Source organism: Pteropus alecto, unplaced genomic scaffold, assembly GCF_000325575.1.
Source record: "Pteropus alecto unplaced genomic scaffold, ASM32557v1 scaffold5, whole genome shotgun sequence".
In the NCBI taxonomy this organism is placed as follows: Eukaryota; Metazoa; Chordata; class Mammalia; order Chiroptera; family Pteropodidae; genus Pteropus; species Pteropus alecto.
This window is the reverse complement of record NW_006441953.1, coordinates 31,796,924-31,815,790: the sequence shown is the minus strand read 5'-3', so window position 1 is coordinate 31,815,790 and position 18,867 is coordinate 31,796,924. Positions and strand designations below refer to the sequence as shown.

At 65.4% G+C, this 18,867-nt stretch overlaps 2 protein-coding genes across 6 annotated transcripts in view; one reads left to right on the top strand and one right to left on the bottom strand.

Annotated features, from left to right (window-relative positions):
- RGS12 (regulator of G protein signaling 12) overlaps positions 1 to 13,183 on the top strand; it is a 76,397-nt gene extending 63,214 nt beyond the window's left edge. For 2 of the 5 annotated variants that reach the window (XM_025051703.1, XM_025051702.1), the window contains 12 exons: positions 86 to 178; positions 667 to 810; positions 1,600 to 1,779; positions 2,078 to 2,231; positions 3,938 to 4,014; positions 5,636 to 5,830; positions 6,002 to 6,075; positions 6,514 to 6,640; positions 8,451 to 8,547; positions 9,945 to 10,024; positions 10,291 to 10,444; positions 11,741 to 13,183. In XM_025051703.1, the coding sequence (XP_024907471.1) occupies positions 86 to 178; positions 667 to 810; positions 1,600 to 1,779; positions 2,078 to 2,231; positions 3,938 to 4,014; positions 5,636 to 5,830; positions 6,002 to 6,075; positions 6,514 to 6,640; positions 8,451 to 8,547; positions 9,945 to 10,024; positions 10,291 to 10,444; positions 11,741 to 12,195 (1,830 nt within the window). In that variant the 3' untranslated portion in view covers positions 12,196 to 13,183. The other 3 variants (XM_025051704.1, XM_025051705.1, XM_025051706.1) reach the window with 3 other exon arrangements.
- A 37-nt stretch (positions 13,184 to 13,220) lies between these two features.
- On the bottom strand, positions 13,221 to 17,280 carry LOC107196183. Its single transcript, XM_025051707.1, has 2 exons — positions 16,448 to 17,280; positions 13,221 to 16,279 (listed from the first exon to the last, which is right to left on the bottom strand). The coding sequence occupies exons 1-2, from the start codon at positions 17,134 to 17,136 to the stop codon at positions 15,817 to 15,819; spliced, it is 1,152 nt and encodes a 383-aa protein (XP_024907475.1). The 5' UTR covers positions 17,137 to 17,280; the 3' UTR covers positions 13,221 to 15,816.
- Positions 17,281 to 18,867: the final 1,587 nt, after the last annotated feature.

Sequence of the window (18,867 nt, the reverse complement as noted above, 5' to 3'; positions counted from 1 at the left end):
GGACGCAGCCAGGTCCCCGAAACCGCCAGCCGCGCTGCCTTTTCCTGGCGGCCGTGTGGCAGCTGACCGGCAGCGTCTCCCCCAGGACTTCCTGAGGAAGGAGTTCAGCGAAGAGAACATTTTGTTCTGGCAGGCCTGCGAGTGCTTCAACCATGTGCCCGCACACGACAAGAAGGAGGTGCGTCTGCTCGCGGGGGGCGGGCGCCCTGTCCCTGCAAAGCGCTTGCACGGGGTTCGGAGCACACTGTGTTTTCAGAATGAGTTTCCTAATACATGCGATATTTAGTTTTGCCTGAACACAGTTTGCTTAAAGGCCTCGGCCATTAAACTCATCAGCAGATGTGCTGCCCCTCGGCGTGTGGGGAGGGAGGGGACGGAAAGGAACTCCTGGCAGAGGAGCACGGCCCTCGCTCATGCGCGCATGGGGGGCACACACTCCTGGCGCCCCCCGCGTGGTGCCCGTGGCGGCAGCCCCTGGAAAGAGTTAGAGGCTGAGCAGTGAGAAGTTCATGCTGCCTCATACTTCTACTCATTTACCTGAGCAAGACACATGTACCGGCCCCAAGAAAAGGCATCTCCAGTGACCGGAGCGTGTCAGGCACAGCGAGGCGGCAGAGGCGTGCTGTGGAGGGCGCCTGTGTCCCACGCACGCACGTGTCCTGTCAGCTTTCCCACAGGGCCCGCGAGATCTTCAGCAAGTTCCTGTGCAGCAAAGCCACCACCCCGGTCAACATCGACAGCCAGGCTCAGCTGGCAGACGACATTCTCAGCGCCCCTCACCCCGACATGTTCAAGGAGCAGCAGCTGCAGGTGACTTTGCACCTCGTCTTCCCACAGGGACTCCTGGCCGGGGCGGGGTGGAGGGCTCGGTGGGACGGCCAGCTCCCTAGCACCACTAGGTTTGGGGAGAGGCAGCTGTGATGGGATACGCCGTCTCGCCCACTGGGCCTCGGTCTCGGGGCCTGGCAGACGGGCGGGGGGTCCAGTGGGGCCGTGAGACGTGTCTCAACCGCTGCATGGCCACCCGCAGATGGCCCGTCCGGTCACGTGTGCATACGCGTTTGCGGGGACTCACAGGCTCGCAGTGGGGACGCAGGTGTATTTGGAATTTTTTCGACTTTCGGACATTGCCGTGATGAAAAGCGCCCCTCAGACCTAGCGTTATCTAGAGCACATGTCCCAGTGGCCTTGCCAGGGACTGTGTTTGTCTGAGTCATGTGAATAATGTGGGGGAGCAGCAGAGGACAGCACGTCGAACACAGTGCTCCCTTCCTTTAGATTTCCAGCTGGTTTGGGGTCACTCTTGCCCGGTGAAGTAGTGTCCCCCAGGATGGCACACTGGCCGTCGGGGTCTCCTGGCGGCCTGACTCTGTGGGGGTTGTTGGGTTTGCTGGTCTTAAGCGTGATGAATGAAAGGCCGGTGTGGTCAGATGTGAGGGGCTCTGGGGGGTGACCCTGGGCGGGCAGCTGGGGGCAGTGGGGACTGCATCCTTTCAGAAGGGGGCCAGCGGTGTCTGCAGGTCGCCCGCCGCCTCCAGCCTTCAGGGCTGAGTATTCCGGTTCCTTTGGTGGCTAAACCATGTTGCGTTTACCCTGCAGATCTTCAATCTCATGAAGTTTGACAGCTACACGCGCTTCCTGAAGTCTCCGCTGTACCAGGAGTGCATCCTGGCGGAGGTGGAGGGCCGCTCCCTGCCCGACGCTCAGCGGGTGCCCAGCAGCCCGGCCTCCAAGCACAGCGTCGGCTCGGACCACTCCAACGTGTCCACGCCGAAGAAGGTGCCCGCGCCCCGCCCCACTCTCCTAGACGGCAGCTGCCCCGTGGACCTGGGATGTCCCACCGGCCACCACGTCGGGGCCTGGCTTCCCTCGCGAGCGGACCGTCCTGGCCGTGCCGTCTCTGGGGCTGCGGTCCGGCTGCTGCTCTGGACACGCGCTGGGGCGACGCCTTGGCCTTGCCGGGTTGTCTCGTACGAGGAGCACTTAATTCACAGCTCATCCTCAGCTTCCTTTCGCAGTTCGTGTCACTTTAAAGTGACTTCCTGTGGTTTTAACAACGTTTTCCATTTGATGGCAGCTGAGTGGAAAATCGAAGTCAGGAAGATCCCTGAATGAAGAACTGGGGGACGAGGACAGCGAGAGGAAGCGAAAAGGAGCCTTTTTCTCCTGGTCCCGGACGCGGAGCACCGGGCGGTCCCAGAAGAAGAGGGACCACGGCGACCACGCGAACGGTTTGTGGCGGCTTGTGGCACGCAGGTCTGGCCGCCTGCGGGGGGCGCGGGCGGGCACGTGGGGACGGGCAGCGCTGTGCCGTTCGCCGTGTGGCCTTCGGGACGCAGGGTGGTGGGGGGGCCTTCGGGTCTCCTGAAGAAGGGGAGGCCGCGCTCCCCGACCCCGCCCTCCACGCAGCCCTCTCCTGCTGTCCTGCGGGAGCTGCCATTGGTGCTTTGGGAGGAAATGTGGAAAATACAACAAGTAAAAAAGAAAACACAGATGCCTGCCCTCTGTGCGCCCGCAGCCTCTGCGGCTCTGCCTCGCCTCGTTCTAGGAGCGTGCGGGGTACGCCAGCCTTTACGGTTTTTTAAGAATGTGATACCATAGTCTGGCTGTCAAGCGTTTTCAAAATAGTCATTTTTTATTATTGTAAATCTTAAAGATCACTGTTCTAGACACTGTCCCCTGAGTAACTGAGAACCCACTATGGGGGAGATAGCCTGTCGCCTCAGGGCGCTTTGCCGGCTGCTGACACCAGCTCAGCAGGGTGCGGAAGGGTGGAGCTGTCACCCAGGGAAGGCCTTTCTTCTCTAGAGCCCTTAAGAAAGGGATTCCCTTCCAGGAAGTGGCCTGAGAGCTCCAGGCCTTGGGCCCCCAGTGTAAATGGCACTTACAGAGGGAGCACAGGCAGGGAGCCCCGAGGGGGAGCCGGCAGCAGCCCCGTAGTGACCGAGTGTGCCGTAGGAGCCTGTGGTGCGTGATCATCTGCTCAGAGCAGCCGGCAGCGCGGGCTTCTCCTGCCCTTTCCACAGCAGGTGCTGAGGGCTGCGGGCCTGAGGTGGCCCCCTCGGCCCCGGGCCACACTGCGGGTGATGGGTGCAGGCGTCCACTCACGGGACAGGCAGGCAGAGCTGTAGGATTCTGTCACTGAGAGACCCCCTGGGGATGGATGCTGTGCAGCCCAGGAGACGAGTGCCAACCGCCCCGGACAGCCTGTCCACCTGAGCAGGGCAGGGCCCTGGGCGCTGGGGTCCCCAGGCACTGCCCAGGAGCTCAGACTTGGTTGCATGGGAATCTGTGGCTTTCAGAGGGTGGGCCCATGGTTCGTTAGGAAGCTCAGTGGGACCCGGGAGTCCCTGTGCTGGCACGCCCGCCACGGCCCGAGCCCCGAGCCCCGAGCCCCGAGCCCCGCCTCCGCAGCTTGGCTGCAAACGGAGCCCAGGTTTCCAGATCACAGTCCTCGTGATTTTCAGGTTAGCCTGAGATCACACGCAGTTCAGTTAGTGACGACGGAGGGTGTGATGGTTGGCTCACGTTAGGACTTTACAGGAAAACGTGACCTGAGCCATTGGTAAAGGCGCGGTGACCAGCTGGCTGGGTGTTCCCTGCCCTCACAGGAGACAGTGTCTGTTTAGGCCCAGAAGCCACAAGCAGAGATGAAGATGCCACATTAAAGGGAGGGGGGAGGCCCCGCCCCCGAGCACTCGCCTGCGATTCCACCTGCTCTGAGCCAGGGGCTGCGGGCGGCTCCTCGGCTTCGGGGCATGTCCCAGGGAGGGGCCAGCACCCCAAAGGCTTTCCCTGTCTGCCTCTGTCCTGCACAGTCTGTGCAGCCTAAAGGGGGTGCGGGTCGGGTAGTGTGCGCGGACTAGCAGGGTGTCCGTGTTCGGCGAGAAGCACCTGGCGCCGTGTGGCTTTCTGAGCCCCCGTTTCCCCTCCCAAGCCCCGCTGCAGGCCAACGGAGGCCTGGGCCGCAGGGAGTCGCAGGGCTCCGTGTCGTCTGCAGGGAGCCTGGACCTGGTAAGTCCACCCCCACCCCAGCCCTGCCCGAAGGCCACGCTGCCTCCCGAAGCCTGATGGGTGGGGAGGGTGCTCCTTGAGCACTGAAAACATTTCTGGGTTTTCTTCTGTAATCTTTCTGTTTGCATTCAGTCACCATTGTTGTTGTTTTTAACTCCCACTGAGAACAAACAAAAGCTGTGAAGGCCGTGCTTTGTCCTGCCTCACCGTTTGAGCGCCCTGCGAACTCAGTGGCCGCTGTACTGGGAGAGCTCCTCGCCCCCCAGCCCCACAGGGGGCCCGGGCTGGCGCTGTGCTCTGTCCCACCCTGCGAACCCAGGCGTCCATTCGGCCCGGTTAGGCGCGGGCGGCGGGGAGGCAGCGGGTGGGCGCTGCCGGCTGTCGGCGGCTGCCTCGGGCCCCTGACGGAAGACTGCGTTGCTGCCAGCACCCTGGGCGCTTGAAAGCGTCCGCAGCGGTCAGGGTGGGAGATGGGTTTTCCTTCCGCTAGACCGCCCCACAGTTAGAGCCGTGAGCGTTTACCGTGCAGCCATCCGCTGTTGCTCCTGACGGGCCACCCCAAACTCAGGGGGCCACCTACAGGCTAGTTTTCTGAGATGACGTTTGGGTGGAGGGATTTTCAGGGGAGGTAGTGATAATGAGGCGGCCAGTGTGGCCAGTAGCACGTCAGAGGGTGAGGACGTGACACTAACTTGGGGACCCAGAGGAGGCGTCGGGGAGAGCCCCTCGGGTTTGCCATCGGCACACTGCGCTGCCTCGGGCTGGCCCCGTCCCGCCCCGCCCCCCCACAGAGGAGCCCCGCCTCTGCCGTGGGGCCTGGGCCCGGGCGACGGTGACATGCTCGCAAGCCTCTCCCACACCCTCGCCTGCTGCGTGAGTGGTGCACGGAAGCCGGCCGCAGGTGCCGCCATCTGAAAAGGCTCGTCCCCCGCACGCTGGCCACCTGCCCGCCTGCAGGCGTGTCCCTGTCCTGAGTGCCCGGAGGGCGGGCACAGGACCTTGGCCACGTCCTCTGCCAGGCAGAGCTAGTTGGCATTCTCTGGGCACAAATGGCCACGCCGGCTGGGCAGCCCTCTGCCAACGGCCAGGAAAGGATGGCGCCCCCCACTCCCACTGCGCCCCCCGCCCCTCCCGCAGGCCCACTTGCCATCCGCTGGGTCAGCCTGTTCCTCAGAGGCCTCGGGGCCTGGGAGGTGGGCGAGACGCCGCAGGGGGCTGCTCAGTGTGGGTCTCGGTGGGTCTCGGTCCTGTGGACTGAGGCGGGCGATGGCAGCTCAGGGTCACTGTGGCTTCAGTGGGCTCCAGAGAGCAGCTCGTCTGCTCCTGGGTCAGGCCAAGACCAGGCCCTGGAAGGAGCCGTCTGGGCGGGGAGCCGGTTCCTTGTGGGCCCGTAAGCACCGGGCCTGCAGACCGGGGGTGAGGCTGTGAACACGGCACCGGAGAGAAAGTCCCACTGTCTCCCGAGTCAGCGCAGACGCCGGCCCTGCGGGGCTGCGTGCACCGCGGCGCCCTGCACGCTGATCACGATGTGTGGAGCCTGCACGAACACGTGTTGAGCCAGCCACGGCCTTCCGGGGCACCCTGCACGCGCCCCGTAACCCCGGCGCCCGTCTCCCCACAGTCAGAGGCCTGCAGGACCTTGGCTCCCGAGAGGGACAAGGCCACCAAGCACTGCAGCATCCAGCTCCCCGACGGGACGTCCTGCGTGGTGCTCGTCAGGGCAGGGCTGTCCATCAAGGAGGTCCTGGTGGGGCTCTGCGAGCGACACGGCATCAATGGGGCCGCGGTGGACCTCTTCCTGGCGGGCGGCGACAAGGTATGGGCCTGACGACCCCCGGGCCCTTCCCCGGGGAGGCCCCGCCCTGGCAGCGTCAGGCTGAGCTCCGTCTTGCCGGCCTCTCACACCCATACCGGCGTGGGTTCGTGCGGTGGGGGGTGGGGGCGGCGCACCTGCTCCCGCTCGACCTGCCCCTCCCTTTCGCTCCAGCCCCTGGTGCTGCACCAGGACAGCAGCGTCCTGGCGTCGCGAGACCTGCGCCTGGAGAAGCGGACCTTGTTTCGGTGAGAAGCGCGTGGCGGCCACTTTCAGAGGCTCCCAGAGGCCCGCGCTGTCCCCTGCCGGCCCCCGCCCCGCAGCGGTCACTGGGAGGGGAGTGCGGTCCCCGCCGTGGACCCGGAAGAGGGGGGTATTGCACACCGACCCCTGGAGCCCAAGGGGCCAGGGGATCGCTCTCCTTTCCTGTCCCCGGAGCACAGTGGGGCCACAGCCAGGGCTGGGTGGGCCGGATGGCAGAGCCGGCCGTGCTACAGGACGGGGTCTGCTTTTGGCCAGTGTGTCAGCCCCCGCTCACCGCCAGGAAGCCCCTGCAGGCTTCTTCCAGTCGGGACCTGGGGCTGAGCCGGGTGACCCCGCGGTGGCCTGCTCTTGAGATGGAACGTCTAAGTGGAGGTTGGCTTCCTTTGTAGCTGAAGTGTTCATGCTCCTCCCTCTCCATCCAGGCTGGATCTGGTTCCGATTAACCGGTCAGTGGGGCTCAAGGCCAAGCCCACCAAGCCCGTCACGGAAGTGCTACGGCCCGTGGTGGCCAAATACGGCCTGCACCTGAGTGAGCTGGTGGCCAGGCTGGTGAGTGACGCAGGGGCCTGCGGTGGTGTTCCTCGTTTGCGGTGACAGTTTGCCTCTAATTCCTCACAAACGAGCCGTGGTGTAACCAGGGCCACCGAGCAGCCGTGTCACACCGTCCTCGGCGTCTCCCCATGCGGGCCCTGGGTGGGTGGGCGGTGGGCGTCGCCTCTGCTCCCGCTTTCTCATCCCACGCGGAGTCGCTCACTGTTTCTCTGTCCCTCGGACTTTCCCTGAGGGGTGGGGCTGCTATTCGATGTGTGCTTTTGGTCCAGGGAAACTGAAACGAGAAACACACAAAAAAAACCTGGAAATAGGCCCGCCATTTGCAAGTCTGGGCACACGACAGACGGCCGCCCGTGCCTCCCGCGGGCCCGGGGGCCTCTCCTTGACTCCCCACGCTGCGTCTGCGCTTGGCGGACTCAGAAACCTCGCTGGCGGGGCCCACGGGTTACCACGTGAGCGGGGACAGGAGGAAAGCAGGTGCCGGACGAGAGCCGTGTCCCATCCCCGGGACCAGAGGGCGCCCGTTGCGGGGACGTCTTGGGTCGTTGAGCCCGGGGCCTGTGGCCTCGTGTGTGCTGGAATCACCACCGTGTCCCGCACGCTCTGCGCGTTTTCTTTGAAATGCGGTGATTTACGATACAGAGTTCGCCTTGCGCTCCTTTCTTTAGAAAATAAACTTTCCCGGAGCGATGGTTTCAAATATTTTTAGCCTTTTGATTTCTCTGGAACGGGCCCTACAGTTGTTCGGGATCCGTGGTTGATGTGGATGAGAGGGCCCTGTTAAGGTTTTGCATCTGTCCTACAGTCCAGATGCGCAGACAGGGGGGCGCGGCCAGGGCCCCGCGTGGGCCTCCTCGCTCCTTCTCTGTTGAGACCCTGTCATCACTTAAGCCCTCTGAGCCTCGGTTTTCCCGTCCGTAAAATGGGGTTAGTCACGGAGCACGCTGGGGCTTGGCGGGGCTCCCAGGCTGACCCGTGTGCAGGGTGCCCTGCCAGCCTGCGGCCCCTGGCTGCCTCGGGGCTCCCGGTGTGGAGGGTCCCCGTGAGATGGGCTGTGTCCGTGGCTTTCCCATGGACACACCAGCCGACCCCCACCGACTGTGTGTGCACCTAAGCGGGTGTCGGGGTGAGGCTGCTTCCTTGCTGGGCGGAGCTCCGGGGTGCCAGCCTCCCTCAGGGAGGTGGCGGTCACTCCCGACGTGGCACTTGGTCACTGTTATTGTTCTCCTGCCTGTCAGGGAATTTAGGAAGCCAAGCTACAAGTCGTCTTTTTAAAGCACGGTTGTGGGTCCTGAACAGCAGCAGGTGGTCTCCCCACAGAGCCGGGCAGGACTCCGCAGTCCGCCCGCTTCCTTCCGAGGGGTTCCTGCTGTCGGCGTTCACCCCGAGCAGGGTCTGCGGGTGCATGGGGTGGGCTGCTAGGGTCGCCGTGTCCAGGTGATGAGCGAGGCCGAGCCTTGTGCGTGAGGTGCTTGTGCAGCCACCGCATGTTCTCGTGCTCTGCCCCCTGGGTCTCGGACTGGTGACGGGCGGGCCAGCAGCTGTCGCTGGCTTTCCAGGCAGGCCAGCCAGGGCTTGAACTCCCGCTGTTCCACGTCAGGAGTTTGTGAGTAGCCGCAGGCCCCTGGGGCTGGGCACCTCAGGAGCGTTCTCTGAGGCAGCCCTCCAAGGTGGCAGGGCCTGGGGTCACTCAGCGTGTGACTCCATAGAGCCTGGGACGGCCTGGTTCTCAGTGGCTGGACCACATGCAGCTGTCCAGAACGTTCCGGTCTGAGCGAGTGACTCAGTGCACCGTCTTTGTCTGTAGAGTGGCGAGAAGGAGCCCCTGGACCTTGGCGCCCCCATATCGAGTCTGGACGGACAGCGTGTCATCTTGGAGGAGAAGGAACCCTCCAGAGGAAAAGGTGAGTGACCTACCGACGTGTCCCCTCCTCTGCCTCCTGAAAGCCCCCACCCTGCTGCCCGGCACAGATGGCCTCCCTTGAGTTCGGGGTCTCATGGGGCCTGGTGAACCCCTGCCATGGCAGGGCTCAGCCCCCACGGGGCGTCTGAGGGGCTTAGACGGGCCCAGCCCCGGACCGTGGCAGGTGCACCGGGGAGGGCGTCTCTCTGGAGCCGCATGCCTCCAGGTGAGCCGGGACGTCCCTGCACCTGTCTTCTCAGGTGACAGGCCCTGCCGACTGCTCCCCCACCGGGACCGCGCCAAGGTTCCAACAGGCTGCGTCTGGATGCTTTGACTAGAGCAAGCTCTGTTCCTGGGGCCTTTAGGTCTCTCTGCACAAGGGGCACAGGGTCCCGGGGTGTCGAGTGGCGTCTGCAGTCCCATTGTCCCCTGTGTGTGGACAGAGCCCTCCCACATGCCACCTCAGCCACATCCTGCCTGGGGACACGGGCCCCACAGTTCTCACCTGGCCTCAGGGCTGGCAGCATGACACCTGGGGCTCAGCCAGGTCCCCCATGCCCTGGAGACTTTCAGGCAGAGGGTAGGAGGGTGTGTATCTCCTGGAGAGAACTTTCTGGAACCACCTACTAGTTTCCTGGGTGTGGAGGCGGCTTCATGAGGAGCTACCTGAGGTATTCCGAAGTTTGGACCCAGCCAGGGCTGTGGACCACATGATTTCTCAGGGCTGGCTCAGCTCTGAGTGTCTGTCCCATCGGGTGACCGGCCACGGTGGCTCTGGTGCTGGCCCCTCTGCCTCGGGGCTCCAGTGCCTGCCTCTCCTCCCTGGGCTCTAGAGAACGCCTGCTTGGTGCCCGGCACCGGCAGGGTGTGGGGTCACAGTGCCCCCTTGGGGGGCCGCCCCATTGGACCCCCAGCCAGCTTGTGCAGGGGTGAGTCCACAGTGGAGTTGCGGGCAGGGTGCGGTGCGCGAGCAGCTGCTCGTGGGCAGGCGCCGCGCTTCCTGCCAGGCCGGAGGGGTCCGGACACCAGCCCAAGGACGCGAGGCCGCGGCCGGATCTGAAAATAAGTGACTACTTTCTAAAGAATATTCGTGCCAGGAAGCCCACGAAATGAGCTTTTCACTCTCCACGCCTCCAAAGAGAGCGCCAGTAAACTGAGTAAAGCCCCTGTGCCCCTCCACCCCGCCCCGCAGGGTGCGTCCTGCCCCAGGCGCAGGCAGAAGAGGCTGGCCCTGTCCCTTTGTCCCACGCTGGGCAAAGTGCACGTTAGATAAGGGTATCTAATACCTTTGCCTTCTCCGCAGCTTTGCTCCCAGAGTCAGCATGGACGGGGTTTTACTTAAAGGTTCAGGTGGATTTGCGACTCCCCGTTACGGTAAAGCTGTCCCTCTCTGTTCAGTGTCCACAGATAAACAGAGAGGTGCGCCGGCCAGACAGAACGCAGCTGCAAGTTCCAGCTCCAGAAGCCTCTCGGCTATGGTAATTCCCCCGCCCCGGCTGCCCGCTGTCCCCCAGTGAGCCTGTGTGTCACCCACTGGCGCCTGCCCGCTCTCTGCTCGGGGCCGGCCCGCACCCCTGGGCGTCGCCTCCTGTGACCTCGCCGGCTTGCCTCCCCCGTGGCCTGACGCGCTCTGCCGTTTGAGCCTGCACGCCCGTCAGAGACGCTCCCGCTGCGCCCGGCGACTGAGCGTGCGCTGTGCTGTGTCTGAACCACGAGCAGAACTTTGGCTTTCCTTCTGATGCAGGGAGAGGAGAGGACGCTAGGCAAGTCTAATTCTATTAAAATAAAAGGAGAAAATGGAAAAAATGCTAGGGATCCCCGGCTTTCAAAGAGAGAAGAATCTATTGCAAAGATTGGGAAAAAAAAAAATCAGAAAATTAATTTGGACGAAGCAGAGGGTACGTGTACTTTTTAAACTTGCACGTTTTTTAGTGAATGCGATGTCAGTTTTTAGTGTAATCGTTGGAACTTTCTCTGAATGCTCAACAACAGGGTGACTGTGACTTGCACTGAGAATGTGCTCCCCTGTGTCACTGCGGCCGTTGGCACGACTTTACTGAAACCCAGTGTTCAGCCTGAGAGCCGGGACCCTAGGCGTCAGGGGACACCCGCGGGGGCGGGGCAGCAGCTCGGTGGTCCCAGCCTGCGCCCTCCCCCTCTGCCCCCAGCTGGGGTACAGGGTCAGTTGGTGCCGGGAGAGGAGGTGGCGGGCGGGAGGGCGTGAGCTCGAGTTGGGGGAGAGATGGCGTCTTTGATGGGAACTTCTTTCTCTTCCAAAGCTTATAACCAAGAGAAGCACGAAAAGCAGAATCAAAACTAATAGCTGTTTCCGTGACCTGAATTTTAACCCGGGGGTAATTCCTAGTCAGCTTGTCACAGCTCCTGTGACTTCCACCCTTAAAACCCACCTCCTTTCGGCCGTGTCGGGTGTGAGACAGACACCTACCTCTGGAGTTTGCACATTTCTGAGAAACATTAAGATTTGAGCTTTCAAACTCCCGGTTGTTCAAAATCTCAGAGTGTGGTTTAAATGCTGGGGAAGCTCAGATTAGGCACCTGCTACTTTGGTGACCTTGACTTACAATTGAAAAGCCGTCCAGGTAAGAAAAAGGTGTTCAGGAGGGGCCAGTGAGGAAGCTGGGGGTGTACAGCGGGCCGTCAGGGCTGCCGGGGAGGTGGGAGGCCCAGAGGGGCTGTGGGCTGGGGAGGGAGAGGCGAGGGCGTGGCACCGTCTGGAGTCACAGAGGGGGTGGCCCACGAGGCCCCGGGTTCGGGGTTGTATGGCCAAGGCCTTCTGTCCTTCCTGTGCTGCGCCCCCCCCAGGTTCACCCAGCTCCCGGGCTGTGGTGCCTGGCCCGTCACTGCCTGCCCGTGTCACCGCCGGCCCGCAGGGGACAGAGCGTGCTGCCGAAGCACCGTCAGCACACGGCCGAGTTAGGTCAGGGCTTCGAGAGGGTCCGAGCCTAGACTTCCCGCACCCGCGTCTTCAGGGAGGCACAGAGCTGTTCCGGGTTGTTCTAGAAGCCCAGGCCTCCCCGCGGTTCTGGGTGGGGGTGCAGATGCCTCCTGGCCGAGGCCCGAGGTTTCGGGGCAGCAGGACAGAGACGAGGCGAGGCGTTCCAGAAGGTGCGCGTTAGCTGTGGCGTGCCCGAGCGCACTCTCTCTGACACGGGGCGACGCGCTTCCCCCCGCAGCGTTTTTTGAGCTCATTTCCAAAGCTCAGAGCAACAGAGCCGACGACCAGCGCGGGCTGCTGAGGAAGGAGGACCTGGTGCTGCCCGAGTTCCTGCGTCTGCCCCCCGGGGCCGCGGGGCCCTGCCCGGCCGTGGCCACGGCCAAGGCCCAGGCCCTCAGCAAGGAGAAGACACCCCAGCCCCGAGAGCCGTGGGGGCCTGCCCGGCACCCCGAGAGCCCGGCCGGCAGCCCGGTCTCCTGTACCCCCACATCCCCCACGCACCACACGCCGGAAGCGGAGGCCGGGGGCGTGCAGACCGTGGAGGGCGAGCTCGTGGCCGACCTGACGCTCACGGGGGAGGGGCACATCAGCAGCCCCAGCAGCACCCTGCTGCCGCCGCCCCCCACCCCGAAGGACTCGGCCGGACCCCCGAGACCAGGTACCGCACGGTTTGGTTCCCCTGCTCACCTTTGATTCCGCCCCATGCCGTCTGCCCCGGGCTGGCCCCCCGACCCCCCGTGAAATCAAGCAGCTGTGGTCAGTCGGCCCTGCACCCCGGTCACCGTGGGCCTTGCCTTTCCCACAGGGGGCAGCGGGTGGCAGCTGGGGTCTGAGTGCGCAGGATGGGTTGCAGGCCGGTGGGCCGGGCCAGTGGGTGAGGTGGCGGAGCAGACTCCTCCTGGGGCCTGCCAGGGCCGCCACCGAGCAAGGCCCGGGACTTCCCGAATGTGCGTGCACCTTAGGGTTAGGCGAGCTGGCTCTTAGTGTCGTCTGGAGCGAGCAGAGCCCAGGTGATCCAGGAGCCACGCAGGGCGGGTTGCTGACCATGGACAGCGAGTGTGGGGCCCGGACCAGGGCGGCCGAGGCATTTCTGGGGGCCCTAACCTCCGACAGACACGGGCGTTCCCCAAAGGGAAGTGGGTTCAGCGTGCTCGCTAACCTCAGTGGAGCGCGTGGCTGGCGCCAGGGCCTGTTCCCGAGACACTCGTGTCGGAAGTCGAAGGCTCCTGGCCTCCCGCCCGAGGGCCTGGCAGGAGCACCCTGCCCGTCTGCCGGCACCAGCGCCCCCGTCCCGCGTGTGCACTTGGATAGAGCCCCTGGTGGCCGCCCCTTGTCCCCTGTATGCTCGGTGATGGGTGGACACTTCCGGTTACGATCTGCTGTTGGGGTGCCGTGACGCCCCTTCGCTGGGCCTTCATCCTGGGTCCTGCCCCAGGGCCTGTAGCCTGCACCTGGATGGGGAGCAGGGACCCCCACCCCCGCACCGTGCGCGTGGGCACACCGCTGTGGACATGTGCCGTGCGGGGCGGCCCAGCAGCTCCCGCCGAGACCACGCACGGCCAGAGCCCGCGGTCAGAGCCGGAGGGGCCTCGGGCTGCGGCCTGGCCCGCCCCTGTGGACGCCGGTGTGGCGTGGCTGCATCTGAGTCTGTTCTCCCGCGAGGAATAAACTCTGGATCTTACCACTGGGCTGAAAGCGTTCTCTCATTTGAAAGTACGTTTCCGCTTTAGAAAACCATAGACGTGTTTTAATCCAGGGAAACTACTACATGTTTTTAGGACCCCGATGGGTTTACCTAATACGCCGGCTTTTTAAAATAGACCACTCGCTCGGCAGATGTTCGCGAGCACCTCACACGCGCCCGCGAAGCCAGCCGTGGGACGGCGGGGAGGGCGAGCGTCACGGGGCCAGCCCTGGAGGCTGCGGGGCGATGTCGGGCGTGGAGCCTGGGGCCCGAGCATGGGGCCCCCTCTCTGAGGACACCCGCTTGTCTCGGTCTCGGTGGGCAGGACCCCCGTCTGCAGTCACCTCCAGGAGAGAGCCGGGTCGCTGGGCGGGGTTCAGCGAGGCAGCCGGGCTGACTTCTTCCGGCTCGTCCCCCGTGACCCTGGGCCGAGATCCGCCTGTTGCCCGTGCTTGGGCTGCTGCCCCCTCCCGCCCGCCCCACGGCCCCGCTCAGTGCGGGCTGCACGCGCGGGGTTCAGACACCCCAGCTAACGGCTGTCAGCATGGGCGGCGCGTTCAGGCCCGTGCCCTCTGGTCCCCAGACTCCTCCTCGGGGACATCGGTGCAGCAGCTGTGTAGCGGCCCAGGTGTCCCCAGCTCCCTGGCAGGCCCCTTCTGACCACCACTGGCCAGGACCCATCCTAGCCCCAGGGGGCTGAGGGCAGCGTTGGCCTCAGGCCAGTGACTTGGCCATGAGTAGCCCAGGCGGGTCTGTGACGGGCCACCCCCCGGGCCGGTAGCGGGGGGCTTGAGCGGGCTCCGTGTGAAGGCTCTGCGGTGGAGAGGTGCACAGACCCGCCTCGGGCCTGGCCGCCTCTGCGTCTCTCGGGCCAGAGGCAGGTGTCACTCAGTCACTCTCGCTGGTGCTGACGGTGGCCGTGAAGTATTTCTTAGCAGCGTGGTGGCCGCCGCAGGCCCTCTGTCCGGTGACACGGTGTGGTGCTGCAGCTGGGCCCCAGGACCCCACTCCATGGCCATGTCAGGGCCACGTGGTGTTTGGGGGGCTGCCAGCGGCGCACCCCCAGGTAGGGAGGGGCTCCCTCTGAGCACCAGCCCACTCGCCCACCCCGGCCGGCGATACCCAGAGCCACAAACGAGCTGCCCTCTGCACACCCTGTGCGTCTGGGACAGGCTCACAAGGACAGACGTACCCGGAAGAATAGGGGCTCTCGGTGGGACAGGGGTGTTGGGAGGGACAGGGCTGGCAGGCATCCGGGCGTCGGGCCCCCTCCCAGCGGCATGGCCGTCTCCGAGGCCCGTGGTGGTTTGCATCCTGGTCCCCAGCTGCCTCTAGCCATTACCCCTGGTTTCCTACAACCCCCCGGGAGCCGGTGGTGCCCCTGACCTGGCCCGTCTGCGCAGTGTGCCCGATGGCGTGAAGGTGATGGCCAGTCCCGTGGGCCCGTGGAGGGCAGTGCTGGTCTCACGGGTTTACTGACCCGGTGGGAGCTGATGCCATGTCCACGTCGTGAGACGTGGGGGCGTAGAAGGACCCGGAAAGGCTCCTTGATTCTACTGAGAGGGGCAGCCCGTTGACTGCATTTTTGGTGAGGGCGTCTGGAGCTGGCCACGGAGCTCCTTCGGCGCCGACGGGCAGCCTGGTTGCCCCGGCGACCCCGCGTTCAGGGGTGGGGGGGTGCAAGGCCAGGCCTGCGCCTTGGCTCCCGGGGCTGAGCACAGCCAGCACTCAGCGACGTGTCGACGGGCGGGAACCCCAGGGCACAGGTGTGGCCACGTGGGTTTGGGAGGGGCCTTTGCAAGGGGACATCTGGCGCCCTTCCCCAGGGCCTGGGCTTGGAGAAATCTCACCTTCACTGCCTCTCCCTCTGCCCAGTGGGTGGCCCCCCAGCCCTGCGCCGCTCAGCGAGCCCCCTTACCCAGGAAGCAGGAGCACGGGACAGAGCCGCGCCCCCGCGCACGGCCACCCGGCTGTGCTGGCGTCAGAGGCCTGGGCCACCGTCCTGGCTGAGCTCCCTCCAGCCCCTTCTGGAGGCCAGTCCTGGGGCTCCCACAAGCCCCCTCCTCAGCGGGCCCTGCAGCGGCCCTCGGCACCCACACAGCCCTCCGGGGCCACGCGGGAGAGCCACACGCCCCTCCCCAGAACAAGTCCTCACACGGCCATCCCGGCCCAGGGGGCCCCGGGCCCCAGGTGCAAGGAAATGCGGCCCACTGGGCGGGAAGGAAGCCGTGCCCACTGTCACAGCATCGCGTCCCCACGGTCAGGCCTGTCACCAGAGCGGCAGCCCTGGGAGGCCACAGCTGGCCCCCCAGCGGCCCCCCAGCAGGTAGGCGGCTTTCCTGCCCACTCACACGCAGCCCCTCAGCCGGGGGGCCCGGTAGCCTGGTCACGTGGTCCCATGAGACAAGCCAGAAAGTTACCTGGAGGCCACTTGTCCACACAAGGGGCCACACCCTTTAGTTTGGCAGCACAGGTGTCCAGACCACACGCCCTTGCTGTGGCCCGGAGCCCTGGGAGCCCGTCTGTACCCGGCTGCTCAGGGGTCAGCCACCCTCCCTCCTCCCCCAACCCAGCCTGGACCTCTGGCCAGTCTCGGGCGTGGCCCGGCCCCTCCCAGACCCCAGCATGGGCTATGACAACTCCATCCTCCAGGCTGCTCCGGCCGTGGCCCTGGGTCTCCTGCCGTGTGCCCATCCCCCTTGCCCCCTGCTCTGTGAGCTTTGTGTTGGTCTGCTCTGCCCAAGCTCCGGGTCCCAGCCTGGAAGCCCCAGGCCCCCGTGGCCCACAGCATGAGCCACCCCACTGCCCCAGCCCCTCCAGCACAGCACGGGGGCCTGAGCCGGCCCCCCGCAGCCTCCCTCCCGCAGCCTCCCTCCTGCAGCCCCTTCCCCAGGCCTGCCGGCCTGCCCCACGTGTCCCCGAGGCTGCCCTCCCCTCACCAGCTGCTGCCCTGTGCGTTGTGGTGCTGGCTCCCATGGGCGCTTGGCTCCGTCCGTCACAGACGCAGTCATGGTCCAGCAGGGGTCCAGGGGGGGCGCCTCGTATGTGTCATGAGTGGAAACCAGGGCTGTGGGCGAGGCTAGCAGCTCTCCCCTGTGGGGACCCAGGCAGCCTCTGAGGACACAGGCAGCGGGATGGGACATCTGGGGCCAGCAGAGGCCTGAGGAGTGGCTGGAGCACTGCGGGCTTAGGGCGGATCACGGGGGCCCTGGCCCTGGCCCCTCCCCTTCCCTCCGCCCAGATTTCCCAGTTCAGCTGTACCCTGTCTCCTTGTGCTGGGAGAGCTGTGTTGCAATCCAGGAGACTTCATGGAAACGGCGGCAGGGTGGCCTCGGACTCACAGGACCCGCCAGACAATTCAAAGCATGGAGGGCAGAGGTCACAGCAAAGGAGGCCAGGGAGGGTCCCCCTGGGGGCGGGAAGGGCCATGGGACAGGCACCTGGGGCAGGATCCCAGGGAGAGCCTGGAGGTGGCCAAGGGGTTGGGCTCTGCCCCCGACTCTGGCCCCACGAGTGCAGCCCTGTCCCCCCCGTCCCCGGAAGGCGGCCCTGACCCAGCCGCTGCCTCCTGGTGTGTAGTGTGGGAACCAGAGCAGGTGCGGCCGCTGGCGCAGAAGACACAGTGGACATGTGAAGGGTGACCCAGGAGACCAATGACAGCCACTGGGGCGCGGCGGGGCTGACCGGCGGGCGGACGGAAGGCTCTCCAGGCCCTGGAGGCCCCGATGGCAGTGGGGGTTCCCGCAGGGCCCCTCGAGGAGGCCTGACTGTGCAGCGTTGGAACCAGCGGAACGTGGGTTCTCTGGGGGCAGGGGGTGCAGTGCAGCGGCCTGGGGCGGGACGCCAGCTTCTGGCTCCAGCATCGCATCGGGTGACGTGAGACGAGACCCGAATGAGTTTGTGCCCAGAGCAGAACCAGGCTCCCTTTGGAAATGGCCACCCCTGGGCATGGTCCTCTGTGTCGCTGTCCCTTCCAAGGAGGCCAGGCAGGCAGCTGCTCCAGGGCAGGGGCAGCCTCGAGGCCGTGACGCGGGCCCGCTGCACAGGGCTGAGCCGCTGCCACGCGCCAGGGGCCTGGGGCTGCCACTTTCTAGGCTGGGCAGGCAAGACAGGCCTGGACCTTGGTCACCCTGTCCCTGGAAACAGGCAGTCCTCCCTGTCCTGGGCCTACTGAGCTGCCCTGGGGGCCTGTGGCTGAGGCCTGTCCCTTGCAAGCCTGTGTCTTCCTGGGTGTCCATTTGGGGCTGGACGGGAGAGGGCCCCATTCTTAAACCTTTGTGGGGTCACAGGCCCTGTGATGCTTCGGACAAATGCCCATCTGGGGACAGAATATTGAGAGGCAGACCCTGCCCTCTCCACATCTGGAAGCTCAATTGAAGCCCAGACACCCCCACCGCCACCCCACCTGCCCTGTAGCCAGTGTGTGGAGCATAGGACCCCCCAGGACCCAGTGACAAGCAGGGACAGGGTGGATCCCAGTGGGCAGGCCCCAGCGGAATGTTTGTTGAATGACTAAAGGACTGGACACTTGGACCTCACTCGGGAGGAGCAGCTTTTCCCAGAAGCCTTTCCCGCTGCTCTGCCGCTGCCTGACCGGCCCAGATAGGACGCGCCTGAGCCCAGCAGCCCCCTCGTGTGGCCGGGGAAGACGTGCAGGTCGGGCGCCGTGACGCCAGTGCCCGGCAGAGGCCCAAGGCTGGGGGAAAGGCCCTTTGTCTGCCGCGTGGACTTGTCATTGAGAGGACAGCGTGCCTCTGCCCATAGGCCCGGACTTGCCCCGAGAGGCCATGGGGAGGTGCTGCAGGAGGCGTGGGGTACAGTGGGGTCTGGGGACTTTGGGGACCATGGAACGGCTGGGGAAGCACAGAATGACCCTACAGCTTTCCCCACTCACTCAGAGGCTTCACCCACTCCAGCAAGGCTGGGGAACCTGAAGCCCAGGAAGGGTAGTTAGTGGGGCAGGACCCCGTGCCCTGGGGGCTGGGCTTCTCCCGCAGCCTGTGCACTGTGGCCCGGGGGCTCACTGATGCCCCCGCACCCATGCCAGGCCCCAGCCCCTGTCCCAGGCAGAGCGGAGCTGAGAGCACCTGCCAGGTCCCCACTGTGCCCGCCTGGCTGTGCCCGGGGACCCCACTGGGAAGACGGGTCCGTGTCCAGGGGTGGGCAGGCCTCCCAGAGTGGGTGGCAGGGTGTGAGGGCCGCCCACCCCAGGTCTAGAAGCTTCCGAGGCAGTTTCAGCAGCCCGGGAACTCCTGGTCTGCGGTCACGGCTTGGAGCCAGAGGCCCGGCTGGATGCCCACCAGCCTGGAGGAGGGGCGGACGGGGCCCAGAGGGGGTGCCAGGAAGGACGCGACCCTGGGGCAGGCGGCCGGGTCGGAAGGGCCCTGGGGGTGCTGGACGCCAGGCTCGGCCCCGCCCCGGCCTGTGAGCTGCGTCCCTCGTCCCTCGTCCCCCGGAGAAGCTGGCAGTGAGGTCCAGGTGGAGGCCCGGAGAGCCTGGCCTTGTTGGGAGGGCCCAGTCCCATCTGGAACAACCCCCGCCCAGTGCTTGGTTACCGCCCCCCAGCCCAGGCAAGGGTGTGTCCCCCTAGGACCCTGGGTGGCTGAAGGCCTCACCCCACTTAGCACCTCCCCAGCGGCCCCTTGGCCTAAGGGCAAGCGCTGCAGACACTCCCCCAGCAG